This window comes from Squalius cephalus, assembly GCF_949319135.1.
Source record: "Squalius cephalus genome assembly, chromosome: 6".
Lineage (NCBI taxonomy): Eukaryota > Metazoa > Chordata > Actinopteri > Cypriniformes > Leuciscidae > Squalius > Squalius cephalus.
In genome coordinates this window covers 6500635-6519469 of record NC_137127.1, presented here as the reverse complement: position 1 = coordinate 6519469, position 18835 = coordinate 6500635, and the positions used below count along the sequence as shown (strand labels likewise).

The following is an 18835-nucleotide window of genomic DNA, read 5'->3' as shown; positions in this document are numbered from 1 at the left end:
AGAACATTACAGCAGGTGGCATCGATGCACTATATTAGTTTGCAACCCGGCGTTAGACAACCAAAAGAAGCGTGTTGCGTTGTCTGGCCTCCAGGTGTCGCTGTTTCTCCGTGATCTTTACTGTCCGATCTCCAGCAGGAACTGACGTTTGTGTCTACGACTACATGAGCAAATTTTCCAGCTGGAGGAAAATGTCCAGCGTCAAAGATCCGAGAGTCTGAAGGTGGGAATCGGCATTTATTCACACAAATTCTTACTATGTTTACCGTCAGCTCTGTTCTTCTGCCTACCGGAAGTGTAGTATGTTCTGTTTGTCTGAGTATCTGTGTTGTTTGTTTTTCTTTTGCTTGTGTTTTCACTTTTGTTGGCGCGTAGAGTGCGCCGAAATTCCGAAATATGTGCACAAACATTGCGTAAAGTTTCTGAAACTAACTTTCTTCGAGAGATATATTGTTTAAGTGTTTATACATAGTCTTTTTGTGATGTTTTACCATGTCGGGGTGTTCGGGGCAGGTTATTTAACTTACTATGCTGACAGCAACATTTGATTAGAAATATTAATCTGTATTGGCAATCTCTAACGTTATTGTTGTTGTGTTAAAGTTAGCTCTGATTAGCTATTTTTTGTCGCATGCTTTGCATTCATTATAACCTTTTGTTTAGTTTCTGAAGTATCTTTCAAACTGTATTTATCCTTTATTCATTAAGATAAGATGGGGCTGCATTTCTATTTGGATCACTACTGTTCGGATCACTTAAATTGATCAACATTACATCTAATACGTAATAAAAAGCCCTCTTGAACTCAGAACAGGTTAATGAAAGTTAGTGATGAAGCTCAAGTATCTGCTGCAAATTCACTTACAGTTTTTGCAACACTGGGTGAAGCCTATAACAATATAACATTAATTCTAATACAAAAGCTAAGATTCTTTCATCTGTATTTAAAGTTAAAATCTTGCTGACCATTTATTTATGCAAGAAAATGTAATGCACCCTATTTGCATATTTACTTGGACTTCCATTCCGGTGTTTTTTTCTCATTGCAAACAAACTGAAATAGCACAGTCGATATTGTGTAATAATTATAATATTGGAATGTTTCTAATAGGAATAATAGCTCTTTTGTACGCTGCTTTGAGTCAGTATTGTTGAGAGAACTGACTGGAGAAGCAGGTTTTTATCTTGTGTTTTTTTGCCAGGCATAACTAAAATAGGTTTGTATAAATGTGTGGATTCAGCACGTATGTCCTCTTTAAAACTTCAACTGAAGTGGTTGCACATAATCGTGTTGTTCCTGCAGTGTTGCGTCATTGTAGTTATATGCATGAATCATGTGCCTTGGCCCTTGAGTATCCTAGCTGAATATGCATATGCAACTAATTTTTTCAGTTCTGCAATTGTTTTCTGTCACGTAAACCGACTATATTGTGTCTACTGTAAACAGGACAGATGTAATGACATGTTTCACACATAATGAGTGCTGTATTGTCATCCATCATTCATTTACCCTTCTGGACTTTCTCACTGTCTTGGGAACTATCTGTCTTCTCTTGACTTGTTTTTGCAAGTGCTTAGAAAAGCATCGGAAACCAAACTCTACCAAACGAGTCATGATTTGTGTTGAGTCTTAAAAGTTAGCTGATGTTCATAAACTGACGCATTTAAAAGCCATATTCATTTTCTAGTTATTCATTTCCGTACTTTGAACAGCTGGATTGAAGCTTGATAAATCATTTTATTCTTAAGTACAAAAACATATTTTGCTGTCTTCCATTATGATTTGACACCATCTTTAAAAGGCTTTGAATTTGGGGGTGTTTCAAATGCATAAATAAGTGATATTTGTCATTGTTTTTACAGTGCAGTCAGGCATGCACCCTGAGTAGTGAACCATTCCCACAAGCTTTTAGCTGCGACGATTTGATAAAACCGAGAGCGCAGAGTATGCCACCTGCCTTTTTTCTGACATGGAAAAAAAGGAGACGACACAGTAACGAGACACTCCATTGCCCGGTTTCACAGACAAGGCTTTAACTAGTCCCAGACTAAAATGCATGTTTGAGCTAACACTGAAATCAACTTGCACTGACTTTTCTTAAAATATGTCACTGGCATTGTTTTGTCTCAAGATGCACACCAGTTTTTTTTCTAAGACACATTTTAAAAAGCTACTTAATGTCCTAATTGAACTAAGGTCTAATCCTTGCTTAATCTAAGCCCTGTCTGTGAAACTGGGCCTCCATGATTTAACCATTTGATCTGTTATAGTAATCAAATAGGTTTTGAACCAGAAAACATGTCTTCAAGAACATCAAATTGCTTTTTGGGTTGTTAGTCAACACAATGTTGGTTTAGTAGAAGGTTTAGCACTATAAAATGGTTTTATATATATATATATTTATATATATATATCCTATATATAATCATTATAATTTTTTAGTAATTTTTTTTTTAGATTTAATAATACAGCATTCTAAATCATTTTGCATAATTTGATGTCTTACTGATAAGACATGTTTGGTCTCGTCTGAGAACAATGCATAGTTCCTGTCCTCGATTGTGATCTGTTTGCAGCGGTTGTAAATCGCCTTATAAGCGCATACCTCTGACCTCATCAGAGGGCTGGTTCACACTAAACGCATTTTTGGGGTTAAAAACGCAAGCTTTGAGACATATTTTTAAAAAGTTATTTTAACTTAATCGCAGTGTTTTTAGAACACTTTGCTTGCTTTCATTTTCTGTAAATTATTTTAAAAAAAATTGTTTGCGACTGCACATCAGTTAAAGTCCCCTTGTGGTGAAAATCAAGTTTTTAATGTTATTTATATGGTGTTTTTAATATGCTTTAAGACTAACCATGTGCAAATTCATAAGTCAACACCATTGCTGTTTATTTTCTCTTTAAAACTGCAGTGAACCAAAGACAGTCTTAAAAAACGCGGTTTGAATTCGCTGGTGTTTCTTACATCACAAATATGTTGTAACCAATCACGTCAACATGCCGGTGAGCTTTAGCATATCATTAACTATGACCGCTCTGAAGCAGTGGAGTCTCAAGAGAAGCAAGGATGTAGTTACATTCAAGCTATATGAAGAACATTTTTATCACAGGATAAAATGTTTAAATGTCATTTTGGAGATCATAGATGAGTTTTAAGCGATACAATTATTGACTATTTCTGGGCAACCATAATCAACTAAACTCTGCGTTGCATGGTGCATAACACCCCTAAATGACACATTCTTCCTTGCCTTGACTAGTTGTTAGAGACAGATATATGGGGTTTTTCAATCTGTTTCGTCTTCACTGTCATACTTATCATAAATCAGTCCTGCCCTGTTTTTGCACAGAATCAGTGAAGCTGTGAATGAGGAGCTGAAACCCAGTTCTGTCTTGAGTTTGTACCTAATTGGTTCTGTTTCAGTTGCAAGCTGGCATGTCCTGGGCCTGCAAGGCACAGGGAAATGTCTGGTATGTGCTTGTAAACGCCTGCCATTCAACCATTAAATCCGGAGTTTGATACGCCCTCACTGACCACTCACGTGAACTGTATTTTCCTGCTGACGTTTTGCGCATTTCGCAATCTAAAGATTTCTCATATCCGAAATTTTTATTTTGATTTGAACAGATTTTCTATCTTCCAGGCGCTTACATTTACATTTCTTTTTAGTAGCACTTTTGCTCCTAATTTAAATTTAGGAGAACAGTCAAAATTTAGGAGCTCCTTCCGATCAAATGAACCTTCTCATTTCAGGGTGATATTCGACTCCTCAAGTTTTTTAAGGTAATTTTTTTTCTAACTTAATTAAATGTATGTCATCTTTTGTCAAATTCTTAAATGTGTTCAAAATTTAATTAAAACAATAAATTTAATTCGAATAATAAGGCAGAATAAGTTACCAATCAAACGAAATCCGTATCAACAAAATGAAGCTTTGCACTGAAGAGATTGACTGATTTTTGAAACGGAAACTTGCAGTCGGTGGCGGCATGTCACTGTCTTTGTCACTGAATCATTCAGTCAATCAATTCGTTCAAAATGGCTGATTCATTCAGGAACGAAGAGAGCGACTGTCATGAATGGGTGATTGACCCGACTTGTTCAAAAAGATCAAATGTCTGTGATTGGCTACATTGCTCAACGCTGCAAACATGTTGTAAATAGAAACCTTTGACGCTCTCCAAATGCGCACTGAATCAATTAGCTAATATGCTTTTAGTAGTTTCGGCTGAGGGTGCACCCTCTAGCACCCCCGTAGACTCGGTCCTGATGGGATCTGAGGTAAATTATTTTTTTCACAGTCGCACCCATTCATTTTCAGTCACAAATGCGACTGAAATGGTGCCACTGTAGAGCTGTGGTTCTGTTATATGTAACAGGGCAATTCCGCGTAAAACTGTCACATCCATAACACCAACACAATGCCATGGTATTTAGTTGGCGTTATGGATGTGACATTTTTGCGTGGAATTGCCCAACAGCCTTGTGCATCTTTTTTCAAGCTTCAGTCAATTCCCTTTTTCCTGGTGTAAGGTGTAGGGTTGCATTCATCCATCTTTTTATGTTTTACTAGGGCTCACATAACAAACAATTGAACAAAAGGGATTCATTTGTTTGATTCAGGACAAAATGTCATGCTAGTGTTGGTGCATAATGGATTATGTCCATTACTGTGAATGATAGAACCTTGAATATAACCACACTATTGTGAACAGGATATTTGATTGTTAAAAATGGCCCAGAGCAACTCAGTATATTGACCACAGCCTTTAAAAATAGCTCCACAAATGCATCATAGTTTGCACTGAACATGCAATACATATTTTGAAAGCATTAATGTCCTGAGTATCCAACATTGAAATGTAATATTCTCTCAATTTCCAATTTCCCGTAGGCACCTGTTGTAAAGTTCCCGTCTGAAACCAGTGGTCTCCCCATGTACATAGCAAGGCAAAGCTGACACCATGGCCCACATATCCAGTGGCAATGGGTTTAAGTTTGACAGGCCAGCCTCTCCCGGTGTGGTCCGGCCCAAAGGGATTGTGGGAAAGGAGGAGGCTTTACGCATGGAGGTAGAGGCCTTGGATAAAATTAAGCGTGAGAAAGTGCACACACTCCCAGTCACAGCGTCTTCTGTTAATCTCCTTCCCAAACCAACGGGTCAAACGTCCACTAGCCGACAAGAGAAAGACCTCATTGTGTTCTGTGAATCAGAAACACAGAGGAAAGAACAAAAAGACAATTTTGAGGACATCGATTTGGATAAGCTGACCACGGAGGAGCTGGAAAAGCTGCTTCTGGATGACAGTTTTGGCACAACCAAAATGACAAGACCTTCCTCTTTGCTAGGTTGCAATCTCAGTGCGTCGTATCCTGGAGGACATGCGTTCAGCCCTTCTTCATTTCACTGGACACCCACTCCAACACATGCACAGACTCCCATTTTCCCCTCTGCTCCTTTCCTGAAGCCTCCATGCTCTTTCCAGAATGGCTTTAGTCCAGCTATGTCTCCCTTTATTAGTATGTCGGCCCATCCGACCCCCTTCCTCTCATTTACACCCGTACAGCCACCTGCTGCTCTGGCCTACTCACAGTCTGCCGTCTCCCCAGAGATGGCCAAGCTGTTCGACAAAATTGCCAGCACTTCGGAATACTTGAAGAACGGCAGGTCCTCTAGCATGGAAACGGATTTGGGAAGCGCCAAGTCCTTGGAGCCATTGCCTCAGCCCTCAGAACCTCCCAACATCAGCCAATTTGAGTGGCTGGACCTGGACCCGCTCAACAAGCACAAGGAGGTGGAGGTAGAGGAGACACTCTCTGTATCAAGAGGTCCTTTCAAAGAGAAGTCTGGGAACGCTAGAGACCCATGGGATGCTGTTCTTCAGGATGAGCCTGAAGTTGTGAATAATGGCAGTCCCTCGGCAGAGGTGAATAGCAAGGTGACTTCGGCAACCCAACCAAGAAGAGCATCAACAGGGGCGGCTGTAACAAGAAGCCAGTCCCTCAGTCTACCTGCAACCTCAACGAATCACAGCCAAGGCAAACAGGTAAGAGAAATTCCCTTTCTGCCGACCCATAACGTGTTGGCACATCCTCTTCTGCAGAGTTAGGAGAACCTGCACTGGGTTTGCAGGAGGAAGTAGAAATGATCCTAGCCAGGTGTCAAACCAGTTGTGTTTAGTGCATATATAGTGAACAACTTGTATATGATGTTTCTCAGTGTAATCAACACATATTTTCAAAATAGACTATGTAGCAATGGAAAATGAATACAGTGAAATGTAAAAAACCTGTTCTGTGAGAACTGCCCCTATGGCGGTAACTGTCACGCTTTAAAAGAGATGTATTTAAAAATGCAACTTTTTGAGTGTTTTACCAGTCAAGTAGCTAAAGCACAGCATGCCAGTTAAAAATGAATAATATCAAAACAAAGAAAAACATACTAATTGACAAGTTAGATGATTAGTTGACCATCGTGATCCTCCCTGAATCAACAACATAGTATTTTTGTAAGTGTCTCTAATGTTAGCATGGATGCTTGTATTTAAGAAAGCAGCAGTGCTCTGTGATGTGACAGGATGTAGAAGTTAAAAATGTGTGCGTATGGTTTTCTAATTATTATACCGTGCAGTGTGGTGAAAGTCTTTGCAACATTTTAAGCTCGAGGCGATTTGCCTTTTTTGTTTTGGTCTTGTTCCTCATGGCTGGTTTCTTATTAACTCTAGGCAAGTTCAGCTGATGAAGTTTCATTTTACCACGTCTTATCTAACCCTTTTGCTTTATCGTTGGTCTTTCCTTAAAAATGTTGTCAGTGATTGCCAAAATAAAGAATGACTTCCTGAGAGGAATGTGCATTGAGTGAGACTTTGCTTATGGGGAGGGTGTGTAAATGTGTGCCCCCCCGCGAGAAATCCCACTTCCCGTTTCTTTATGTTTGTTTCTGACCAGGACAATTGGCTGTTGTCACACATTTCCCACAGAACTTGAAGAATTTGTACCCATAACTTCTACAACAGATCAGCTTTCACTTAAGGATAAAATAAAGTGGTTTGAGGGCTCGGTCTTTGCACTTCCTCATTTCAAGTATTAGGAATGAATATCATTACATTTCTGAATCACACATCGGGTCTAGTTCATGCTCACTACGCACTAAGCAGTCCTAGTGTTCTGGAGTAAATAGGTTGTTGTCTTTGTATAGTGAGGACTGCTGCTGGTCTCATTAGCACAGACAAGCCCCAGCTAGCTGTCTTTGCCCCATGGGTTCTTCCCTGACATGCCTGCAGCTCCCCGTTGCCATGGTAGCCCTCTTTCAGAGTGTGCGAAAGAGCGGCGAAACTAATCTGAGCTTTGGCTTTGGTGTACAGTTACTCTGCTTCACCGCACACAACACCAGATACTCTTATCACAAGCCCTGGATATTTCAGCCCTTATCAGCACACACTTCCCTAAAGGCCTGTTTGTTGTTGTGTGTATTAACAGGCTTGGTGTAAGTGAAAATTCACTGTTGCATTTACTTCGTGCTTGTGGTTTGGGTTACAACAACACATTATCAAAAGTGGTTTCTCGTTTTGAGGATTAAATGGGATTTTTCACCGATTAGCATTAAGCTTTGTATCAGTAGAAACCCGGTAGTATTTTCGAATGACCTTGCTTCCCTCCCTCATGTCCTCCTGAGATGAGAGATTTATGTATTGTGTGTCTGGAAAAAAACGTAATTTGCTTCATCGGAGGCTTTTTTGTCCATAGGCGAGAGACTACAGCCAGTAGGAGGAGCTTGTTCCGCATGTGTTCAACCCGCCCATAGGGGGATCTCACGATAAAACAGCGTCTTTTCAGTTTCGAGTCGACTAGTAGCCTAGTTGTATAATTTCTTCCGATACTGCCCTCTGTAACTGGTAGGTGTGGCTTGGGAGTGTCCTCGTAGGGCAGCGAAGCAAGTGCATTCTGGGAGTTGTTGTCTTTCATCCACATGAGCCAAAAATACATTTTCTGGCTTTTCTCAGTCTAGAAGGCACCAACTTCTAAAATAATTTCACATTTTGATTATATAAATGACCCAATTTAAATACACATTCATCTTTCCAGCGGTGAAATATCCCTTTAACTATGGTTGAATGTATTTGGGATTAGAGTGAATTGTTTTTAGCATATTTTTATGCTACAGAAGAATTCATAATGGCAAACTCAGATTAATCTATCTAAAAGATGCATTATCTACCAGTGTAAACAAATTAGGCTAAGTACTGGTGTCAAAGGTTTGTGTTATTTGTCACAAAGGCAAAATTTCACTGGTCCATACCAATGCAAGTGTAATGTCAAAATGAATATGCCATTTAATGCACTCCTTCTTTAAAGTTAAATATTAATATAAATATTAATACAATAAAATAAAAAATAGCATGAAGACTTTACATACAAATACAAAAGGAATGAGAATAAAAAAATAATCAAATATGTAGATTATTATTAATATAAGTATATAAGCTTTTAAGAGCATTGTAATTTGCTGATTTGGTGCTCATGAAACATTTCTTATTATTATCAATGTTATAATAAAAAAAATTGCTTCTTAATATATTTTGATAAATTTTTTCAGGACTGTTTGTTGAATAGAAAGTTCAAAAGAACAGGAAATATTTTGCAACATACATTTCTTTAGTCACTTTTAATCAATTTAATGCATCTTTGTAGAATAAAAGTATTAATAGGAAGAAAAAAAAAGTTACCCCAATCTTTTAAGCAGTAGTGTAAATAAATAATACTGATAGTATACATTAATACTGGCATTTCTTGTATTGTGTATTGTTAGTGTATTGTAGGACCTAATGCACAGATAGATCCAATACTTTTGACCAGTTATGTGTGCTAAATGAGCATAGAAGAGCAGCCACGTGTAGGTCAGACGTCACTCAGGCGAGTTGTTATTGCTGATATTGTTGATAGACTGGTATCAGTTGGTACTTTGACATCCCCAATGTATCAGTTATTTAGCATCTTAGCCCACACTGTAACTCTTGTATTCGGACAATGAAGTGTTCTTAGTTAACACAGCAACCATGTGTTTTTTATTGTATGTGTTTGACTTTGTATATGTGTTCTGAACATCCCATCCTCTCTGTCTCACTGTCAGCTTATCCGACATGCAAAAATTAAGTTTGTTTAATGAAACTGTGAATAATTTGCTCTTTGAACAAATCTCTTAGTCACTGTTGACCATCAAGCTCTCTGACAGTCGAATCTTAAATTATCTGAAGGAAGTACAGTCACATTTATTTACTGGAAGTATAATCAGGTCAGTCAGAGAGCGAAGGTCTAGTTAATGCATATCACCATTCCTAGCAGCAATAATGGAGAGGAAGTTGCAGTTGCTGTGAATTCTATTACGCACAAACTTAGATGATGGTGAAATTTTACTTAAATACAACCAAATACTAAGTTCATGCAAGCCAACTTCCCCTATCCTCTCATTCCTGAGTTTTTTTTTATTGTTTCTTGGCAGTCCCCTCATAAACGTTTAACCTGAGGAAGAGGTTAGTTTAGATTGGGAGAGATTGCATATAGGGCAGCCAGAACTGTAAAACTGTAGCTCTAAGCAAAAGCGGATGAATAATTTGTGAATGTGTGTCACATGGCATCTCATTTTTCTCTAAGGTTAGGCCTAGAGCTCTGGCCTAGTAAAAAGCTACATACACCATCATCTCATCCAAGGCTTGGATGTCTTATCTGCAATAAAACACATGACCTGCTCTTTTTGTCCACATTGACAAGTCATGACACTCTTGATTGTTTATTACTTTCATTTTACATATGGTGAATGTGTAAGAGGCAGATGTTCTCATTAGAGACCATGCTAAGAAAATGTCACAAAAATGCCTAATCTACCCAAGTACCCATGACACTGTTGAGATTGAATTTATATAGGTTGCATAATAAATGTAATTAAACAGAAAAAAATCTTCCTATTTAATTTCCTAGCATGTTTGCCATTACTTAACTGAAAGTACCTTTTATTCCTAGTAGTATTTCCATGTTGATCTGCCTTTTCAACCTATTTCCTTCCCGAAGGAAGTCTTTTTTTAGCATTCCAGACATTCTTCACATTCTCTGTATCCTCTCACCAAACAGACACTGTCTTGTTCCACATTTGAACTGGGATGTTAATGTCATCAATCACTAGTATTTGATACTTCTGTACATAATACAGACTGTTTTCAAAACACATTTAACAAATGATTTCCTATGTGAAGGGCACCATCTGTGAAAGTGAATGTACAGGATGTCTGCGCATCGGTATAACCATGGCATCATGTCTGTCTTTTTACAGGTCAGTAAGGGAAATGCAAATGTACTCTCAAAGTACTCTGTCTTACAGCAAAAGGAAGCCCAGAATCTAGAAGTCGTAGCATTCTGTGAAGACATTTCAAAGTGAGTTATGATTTTTTGTTTAAGGCATATTTTGTGTTGAATTACCTGTTGAAAGGGATAACCTCAGCAAAAAGCAGGTCCTGCTACTACAGCTGTGTTGTAAATCTGATATCAGAAGGTCCCAGGATACCTGAATCAGCACTGTAATTATAGATTCTATAGGAGAAGCAAGGCTAATATTGCTTTGAGGGATTAATTGGGGAAATGCCTCAAAACTTCATTGTTTTTAACAAGCTGTCCAACAAAGCTAAAATTAGACAAGTGAAATGAAGTCTACCATGAAATCTAATGCCATGTTTCCTAACTATATCACACAAAGAGAGCTCATACAAGATGATTAGCAAAGGACCTGAGACCGAGCCTTGAGGTACACCATATTTACCTGTGTTAGGTCTTCTTTTACACAAAGTGTTGTCCTTCCTTTTTTGCAGACTGAGGTCAAAGTTCCCGCACAACGACCTGTCTTCCAATCCTGGCTATGTTCTCAGCCCTGTGATCACTCAGAGGGATGCAGGAGGAGACAATGGGGGCAGTGTAAAAGTATCCATTGAGATTTCTGATTCTCAACAGCCTGTAACTTTCACTTGTGATGGTAAGCGTTTCTTTGACTGGGAATTTAGTCAGTAGAGGATAACTTGCTTTTATATGAAAATTGTTATGCTAACAGTTAAGGTAATAAAAGGGATAGGTTACCCAAAAATGAAAATTCAAAATTCACAGAAGAAAGTAAGACATGGTTTGGAACATCATGAGGGTAAGTAAATGATGACATAAATTGACAATAATAATGTGAATCATGTACTCACTATTTGAATAGTGGGCTGCTCTGAATGTCTGCTATGAAGGAAGCTGACAAATAAAGAAGTCATGATAAAGCGCCAGAGAGCATTTCTTGGCTGCTGCGACACATTCTCTTTTTACATAACTGTCATGGTGCGTCTGCTCAACAGATTGATACTTCAACCAGGGTTCCTGTGTTTTTCATTTTTCTGCTTGCATGTCACTAGCCAAGGTTTTACTGAGTAACCTGTCTGTGGTCCAAGCACAGAAAGTCTTTTTCATTGAGCTGTAGTGGCCTCGGCTCAGTTCCCTGTGAAGCGGCTGTGTTCTGAAGACTGCCGGGCCTCGTTTTTTGTGCAGTTTCTGGCCACCTCACTCCTGGCAAGAAATCAAGACTGGCCTTTTGTGTTGAAGAATTTTTCTGTGTTGTTACTGCCTAAGCCCCATAGCTCTTTTTGTCCTGGATAAATCCAGCATAGACTGTGGTATTAAGAAAGGAAAAGGAGACACAGTGTCTATCGGAACCTGAAGTTGCCTCACAGACAGCTAATGTTTGAGGAGTGGCTTGGTTATAACTAACTGGATGCTTATACTGTTCTAGCTTGCTTCTCAAGTTCACACTCTTCGTGCTTGTTTTTCCTATTAAACTCCTGACCCAGTTTGTTGTATTAGATCAAGAGATTTCAGATTTTACTAAAAGCTGAGTTTGTAACAATAATCCTTCATTCTATGAACAGTGGGCCAAAAGAGGTCATGTTTTATCTTAACTTTCCTAATCCATGCAGAGAAACACCATACAGCTAAATGATGGGCATACCATCTCTTTGCAGGGCATACCATCTCTTTGCATGTCAAGGCTGGCTGTCTGAAACTTCAAAGAGGATAAAGAGGTTTTTGAGGTTTTCCTTGGTTTGTTTAAGTGGAGGAAAATGCTTAGCTGTGTGTAAGATTAGTAAAGTTAGCAATTCCAGACATTCTTGGCATAAAAACAAGGCAAATGAAACTGAGAAGGTGACCAGGGTTTGAATGTGTGGAATATGAAGGCTTTTCCAGGATAAACACAGATTTAGGCTACGTTCTGACTGTCAGTCCAAATCTAATTTTTGTATATATCTGATTGAAATCCGATCAGATTTAGCTAGAGTGAACGGCATGAAATCACATGATATGCGATTTTTAAAAATCTGTTTCAAGCTACATTCATATGTGGTTTGAAATCCTATTGAAATGGCATTTCTGGATTATGTGACTCGTTTATGTAACTTTCTCACGCCGCGTAAAACGCAGAACGTCAGACGTTGTTATAGGAAACATGCTGAAAGTCGCTACAGAAACAATGCTGTGTTGTTGTAAAGTGCCAGACTAGCAGGAAATGACAATATAAAGGATACATGTTTTGAAACTGGCGGAGACGACAGTCCGGAATAAAGCCGCTTATACCAGCCTCCTACGTTTCTGTTTCTGTCGCTGCCACAGAAGACGCAGTTGTCCAGCGCGCGGCTACACATTTCCATGTTGTAAAATGTTAGAGACAACATCTCTATTGCAAACCCGTCCATTAGGGTGGCCCATAAAAATAAGCAATAAAATATATAGTGATAAATTCTATGATTTGAACCTTGCAAACATGGACCATAAAGACAAAAGGAATAGGGTTAAAATTTCAGCTAAATTGAAGATGATTTAGAGGTTGCACAAGCCCCTTGAAGTTTTGAGAATTTTCACTTAAACAATGTTAAATGGCAAACCCGTGTCAGATTATTACATTGCTTGTCCCTGTAATCTGGTATATATATAAGTGAGGAACATGCGAGAGAAAGAAGGATCAGATGATCCACCTCACCGACTTGATGCTAATGGGAACTATGAACAGAAGACCCTCAGCAATTTTGTGACAATGAATACAAATTCATTCTTCACAATTCTTGGCCTACCAGAGTCGTTCTTACAAACATGGAAAATGAGGAATTCACATGTGCAGAGAAGATAGTTCAATCCCTAAAAGTTGTGAATGACACTGCAGAAAGGGGCATCAAGTTGATACAGGACTTTAATGCGTTAATGCTATATTAACCAAATCAGAAGAACAGAAGCAATTCTTACTACAGGTGGTTAAACGCCACAGAGAAAGCTATCCTGACTCAAACAAAAGCACAATTGTCAAAGGTCTTGCCAATTCTCCATCTGAATTAGCAAATTGAACAGACTTGTAGAAATACATTAGTATAAGATTGTTGTGTAATAATATTCACTATTAAAATGGTAAGTTCTCTATAATATGTACCAAATAAGTTGCAGTTTATGCTTATATGTCCTTTATGTAGCTCCATGTTAAGTTTAAGGAATAAACAACAAAGATTGACATTTCAGCAAATATATTTATATACCGCTGATCAAGTGATATGGGGGATTTTTCTTTTGTCTTGTGCAACCCCTAAATATCATTTAATTTAGCCATTTTTTTTATGTGATAACTTAAACTGGTGGTAGACCAAAATGCAGGGTTCAAATTGGAAGAAAAGAGAAAAAAGTTTTTTTGGGCCACCCTACCGTCCATGTTGTGGTTTTTGTTGTTGTTTTTGGCGTATTCCTACGCAATGCCATTGCCATAGAAACCAATTCAGATATTCCGGAAAACGAAAGAGCAGCATGAACACACAAATCGGATCCGAACAGTTGCGATACACAGTGTGGACAGCAATATTTTAGATCAGATTCCAATCAGATACACAAAAAAGACTAACAGTCTGAACGTAGCCTAAGTGTCTCAGTTTTCTTTTCCCTTCTCCTCTTCAAATGAAGGTACATACCTTTTGACAAAGCTTTTCATTAGAAAAATGTAGTTTTATTTACATTCTGCAGTATTTGCTTCAGACTTGTACGTATATGGATTTATTCTGATGTTCTACTTTCTGCCTCTCATCTTTTTTCCATGGATTCCTTACGGCCTTAAAGATCCCACCATTTTAGACTAACCGCACTCTCCTGACATTCCAGCACCATGTGTGTTGCTGCAGTACCACGAAAAGAGGATGGCAGAGGCATCCCACAACCCCTGAAAGCAACCACAAATCCACCACCAATTAGGCATGACCATCAGACCCTTTGGCTTGAAAAACAGGGCAGACTCAGAGTCCAGGCCAGGCTGACTTACTGTAATCCAGCCCTAGGCTTGAGCTTGAAGAGAGGATCATTCCAAGGAGGGGTGTGGGGCCTGTTATTGCTGCAGCCTGGGGTGACCACGAACAACATGTTGGGTGTCAGATTTTTCCTCTGATCGAGTGAAATTTCTCATACCAAATCCATTTCGCACCAATCTCTTATCGTGGTTTTCCATCTAAATAAACCTGAAGAGGTTCACATTTAGTTCTTGGGTCTTGTTCCAAATGTTCAGCCCTTGCTGTCCACAGTCAACATGGTGCATGAACTGTTGGGTAATAGTCCGCTGTGAAGTCCACACCAGTGCAAGCTTGGCAAAAGATCATCATATTGGCCATGTCATTATACATTTTTTGCAATACCTAGCAGACGACACCTGCGGGATGGTCCTCAATATGTTTAAATGGACAGTTTACCAAAAATGACAATTCTGACATTGTTTACTCAATACTCACCCTTTATTTAATTCCAAGCCTGTATGACTTTCTTCTGTGCAACATAAAAGAAGATATTTTGAAGAATGTTTTGTCCATACTATGAAAGTTAGTGGAGTCCCAACCATTAGACACCACTAGACGTCTATTGCATGTGTGGCTTTCTCCTTCATGTTTACTGTTTCTTTCCCCAGTGAGTTCTCCAGTGGAACTGCTCATAATGCAGGCTTTGTGTTGGGTCCATGATGACCTGAACCAGGTGGACATAAGCAGTTACGTTCTCAAGGTCTGCGGACAGGAGGAGGTTCTACAGAAGTGAGTTCTCCCTTTATCGGTTCTCTCTCCTTTTTGCAGGCATTCTATCATATTGGATTCACAAGTCCCCTGCCAACATTCCTTGAGAACGGGGCTATTTTGCTTTTATTGTGCTAGAGAAATGTTTTCTTTTTACCCACACCATTGGAAGAGCAGACCCAACAGTGCTGTGGAGGGTTAGTCTGCCCTAATAAGGAACAGAGGGAATGGGCAAAAACAAATCCCTCCCAAGCTCTGGGAATAATTGAGTCTTTAATACACTAATCCTCTAGTTACTGTGGGTGTCTCATGTTATTCCTGTTATCATTGCAGAATTTTGAAAGCCTTCAGTTAGTTTCACGTTATGTTATAGTTCCCCAGTGTCTGGTTTAATGCTGGCTGTCTTGTCCTCATTTGACTCTGGCAAGTTGAAATGAGTGATTATTAAAAATTATCCTGTTATAGTGTTCCAAAACGCAGTCATCTGAGAAAATTTTCTTTTTTCTTTTTCTTTTGTATATGTGTATATGTATATGTATGTACTTTAATACCATACTATACTAAAATACTATATAATGTTATATATACATATATGTTGATTTCTTTTTATTATCAATGGGGAAAACAGTTATCAATGCTGCTTAATATTTTTGTGGAAAACATATTAAAAAAAATTATATATTCTTCAATAAATATTCAATAAATTATTTGAAATGTAATTATTTTTTGTAACATTTTAAATGTCTTTACTGTCGCTTTTGATCAATTTGATTATACTTGTGTAAAGTTGAGATTACGTTACTCATTGATTCATTTGGTTTTTGATACTTTTGGCTCTGGTCCATGTCTAAAGCATCTTTAACAATATCTTCCAGTAAACACAGTCTGGGCAGTCATGAGTATGTGCAGAACTGCAGGAAGTGGGAAACGGAGATCAAACTACAGCTCCTTTTTCTTAACACAATGAGACGAGATCTGGCCCGAACGGTAAGACTCTTACAAAGGCTAGATAAACTAGTTGTTCACTGCACTACAATCTTCACAAGTTTTAAACGGATATATTTAATAGATAAATATATTTTCTCTATGTTTGCTAACAGGCAGAAGATGACATATCCCCTATTGACTTGGAGAAGTACCTTGGTCTAGTGGAGAGGCCGTGTAAAGAGGTGGTCACAAGGTAGGAATGTGCTGCATCTTATCTACTGCCTCTACTAAAGGCCAGGAAAGACACGGGTGGCCTTTGAAGTCCCTGATTGTGCTTGTTGATTTCTCTCATTCCTTTGCATGTTTTTTCTTCTGTAGAAAGGGTCTTGCTGAATACCTAGAAGGCTATCATAAGCAAGTCAATGTCTGCCTTCAAAATGAGGTAACTTTTGTTTTTTTAAACACAGCAATCTAACATTGTATGAAAATAAAGTGTTTGTAATTATTTCAGTTTCTTTTTCATCTCTCACTCTAATTCTCTCTCTCTCACTAGAGCACCCAGTATAAAACAGTGGACAATGTGGTTCAGTCAGTTAAAAATCTGTGCTGTGCTCTGGATGAAGTTGAGACACCAGCCATCACTGATGCCATCAAGAGGCTCAAACGCTCTGTCAACCTTCCTAGAACACGTTCTCCAGAGGTCAGAGAAGCTTCAGTGTAAAGTGGCAGTGCACAGTATTAAAATTGTAGCTAATACTCATAACCGATTGTTGATCAATGGCTGATGTTACAATTCTGTACTCATTTGTTACAAGTATAATAAACAGTAAATACTAAAATCAGTTGTTTTAAATGGTAAAGGTAAATATAGGCATCCGAATCTTATAATATATAGTATGAAAAAAGGATATTAGATTTGAGATACTGACTAATACTGTTATTTAACAAATAAATACCAAATATAAAGCACTAAAATTTTAAGTCCTTATTAAATTTCTGTTTGCATATGCATGTTTTGCAGGCTGGTGTCACAGGTTCAGCTTCTGCAGGTTCAGCTAATGGTAAGCTCATCTCCTAAAAACATCTCAATGTCCTTCTCTTAAAGGACAAGTTCGGTATTTTACACTTAAAGCCCTGTTTACAGATCGTTTCTGATGAAATAGAACGGTTAAGATTAAGATTTAGGTTTCTCCCCCCCCCCCCCCCCCCCACCTCCAGAATGGCTGCATAGGTGCACTGGAACAATCCTTCCTAAAACGCATTAAACTTTCGTTTACAAAGACACGAAACTTTTTGAAGCATCTTTTGCAGCGATTTTTGTGTGAGCATATCAGTGAACACCCCTGACCACTCGGTGAGTTTCACGTCTTTGTAAACGAAATTTTAATGTGTTTTAGGAAGGATTGTTCCAGTGCACCTATGCAGCCATTCTGGAGGTGGGGGGGGGAAGCGAAAGAAACCTAAAATTCTCGGGACAGCAGCATGTGTCCAAATTTCAATCTTAACCGTTCTATTTCATCAGAAACGATCTGTAAACAGGGCTTTAAGTGTAAAATAACGAACTTGTCCTTTTAAAGGGTGAACTGTGTAATATTTTCAGTATTAAAATACCTAATATGCAGTCATCTACAAGTAAGCACTGTTGGTTATTAATTTCCAACGGAAAGTGTGAACACTATGACTCTGAGGTGCTATCAGAACTTTGCTTTGTTGTTTTATTTCTCATGATTCAATCCACTTTCAAAACCAAATTCAACCATCTTACATTTATAATATATTTAATTATTAAACATCTCTGTTTATTTGAGTATTCTGACCAGCTTGGTTGCGCAACATTGACTCAACCAATAACATAAATTTGAAATGGGATCTTTTTTACATGACTAATGGTACTCGGGGAGAGAAACCAGTTTGAAAAGAGACATTATTTTTGTGCTTCACTGTGGTGACACAAGTGGTGCAGAAATGTAAAACCTTTTTTTTTCTTTTTCGGCACCTCCACACTTCCTTTTGGGAGCAAAACAATGCTTTTCCTCTTTAACAACCTGTTATTTATATGAATGTGGATTTCCCCCAAAATTTTAGGATGTGCAGTTTCATGTTCACCTATGCAATACTCTGCTTCCAGGTTGTGTAAGCCCAGTGGAGGAGAGTTTAACATCACTAACAGATGCCGTATATGAGCTCACTAAGCTCTACCTGCAGTCTTTCTGCCCAACGACTCCTGGTTGCACGATGGAAGAGCACATGGAGGACGGCAGGGACAGCAGAGAGGCCTCGGGCACCACAGAGCATCTGCAGTTCACTCTGTTTGCTGTTCATGGCATTCCTGCTTCCTGGGTCAGCAGGTGAGCATGCTGTCCCTCTTACCGCATATAAGATGAGTGCTTTTGAACCTGGTCTAAATATTAACGTGATACGTTAATAATACAAACAAATGGATTTCAAGTGAAATCCATTTACTCTTTCTGCTTTGGCACGTTCAGTCTCACATTCTAAATAAGTACTAAACGCTGTTTAATTCACTTCAGACTGATAATGACTCTGTATAACAAACTCGGAGCCAAGGTAAACTTCTCTAGTACTTTCAAAGCACTGCCTTAGTCCATATTCATTACACTGTTATTTCCTTCTAGATAATTTGAGTAATTTTGGGTCTGTGTTCTCTTGGAGCAATCAACCTCAGTAAATTATATCTAGACCATTTAACATTTAACCCAACTTGGAGAGCTCATAATCACGTTATTCACGTTCACTATAAATAACTTTATTCAACATGCTTTTGAAACACTTAAGGCCACATATAAAAAA

At 38.5% G+C, this 18835-nt stretch overlaps 1 protein-coding gene across 1 annotated transcript in view; it reads left to right on the top strand.

Annotated features, from left to right (window-relative positions):
• Positions 1–126: 126 nt before the first annotated feature.
• The window catches only part of pik3c2a (phosphatidylinositol-4-phosphate 3-kinase, catalytic subunit type 2 alpha), a 36261-nt gene continuing 17552 nt past the window's right edge, over positions 127–18835 (top strand). Inside the window, exons 1-11 of the mRNA XM_079875012.1 lie at positions 127–223; positions 4900–6052; positions 10330–10430; positions 10862–11022; positions 14998–15118; positions 15973–16084; positions 16198–16277; positions 16403–16466; positions 16578–16724; positions 17046–17085; positions 18153–18372. Of these exons, the coding sequence (XP_079731138.1) occupies positions 4970–6052; positions 10330–10430; positions 10862–11022; positions 14998–15118; positions 15973–16084; positions 16198–16277; positions 16403–16466; positions 16578–16724; positions 17046–17085; positions 18153–18372 (2129 nt within the window). The 5' untranslated portion in view covers positions 127–223; positions 4900–4969. The remainder of the gene's footprint in view (positions 224–4899; positions 6053–10329; positions 10431–10861; positions 11023–14997; positions 15119–15972; positions 16085–16197; positions 16278–16402; positions 16467–16577; positions 16725–17045; positions 17086–18152; positions 18373–18835) is intronic.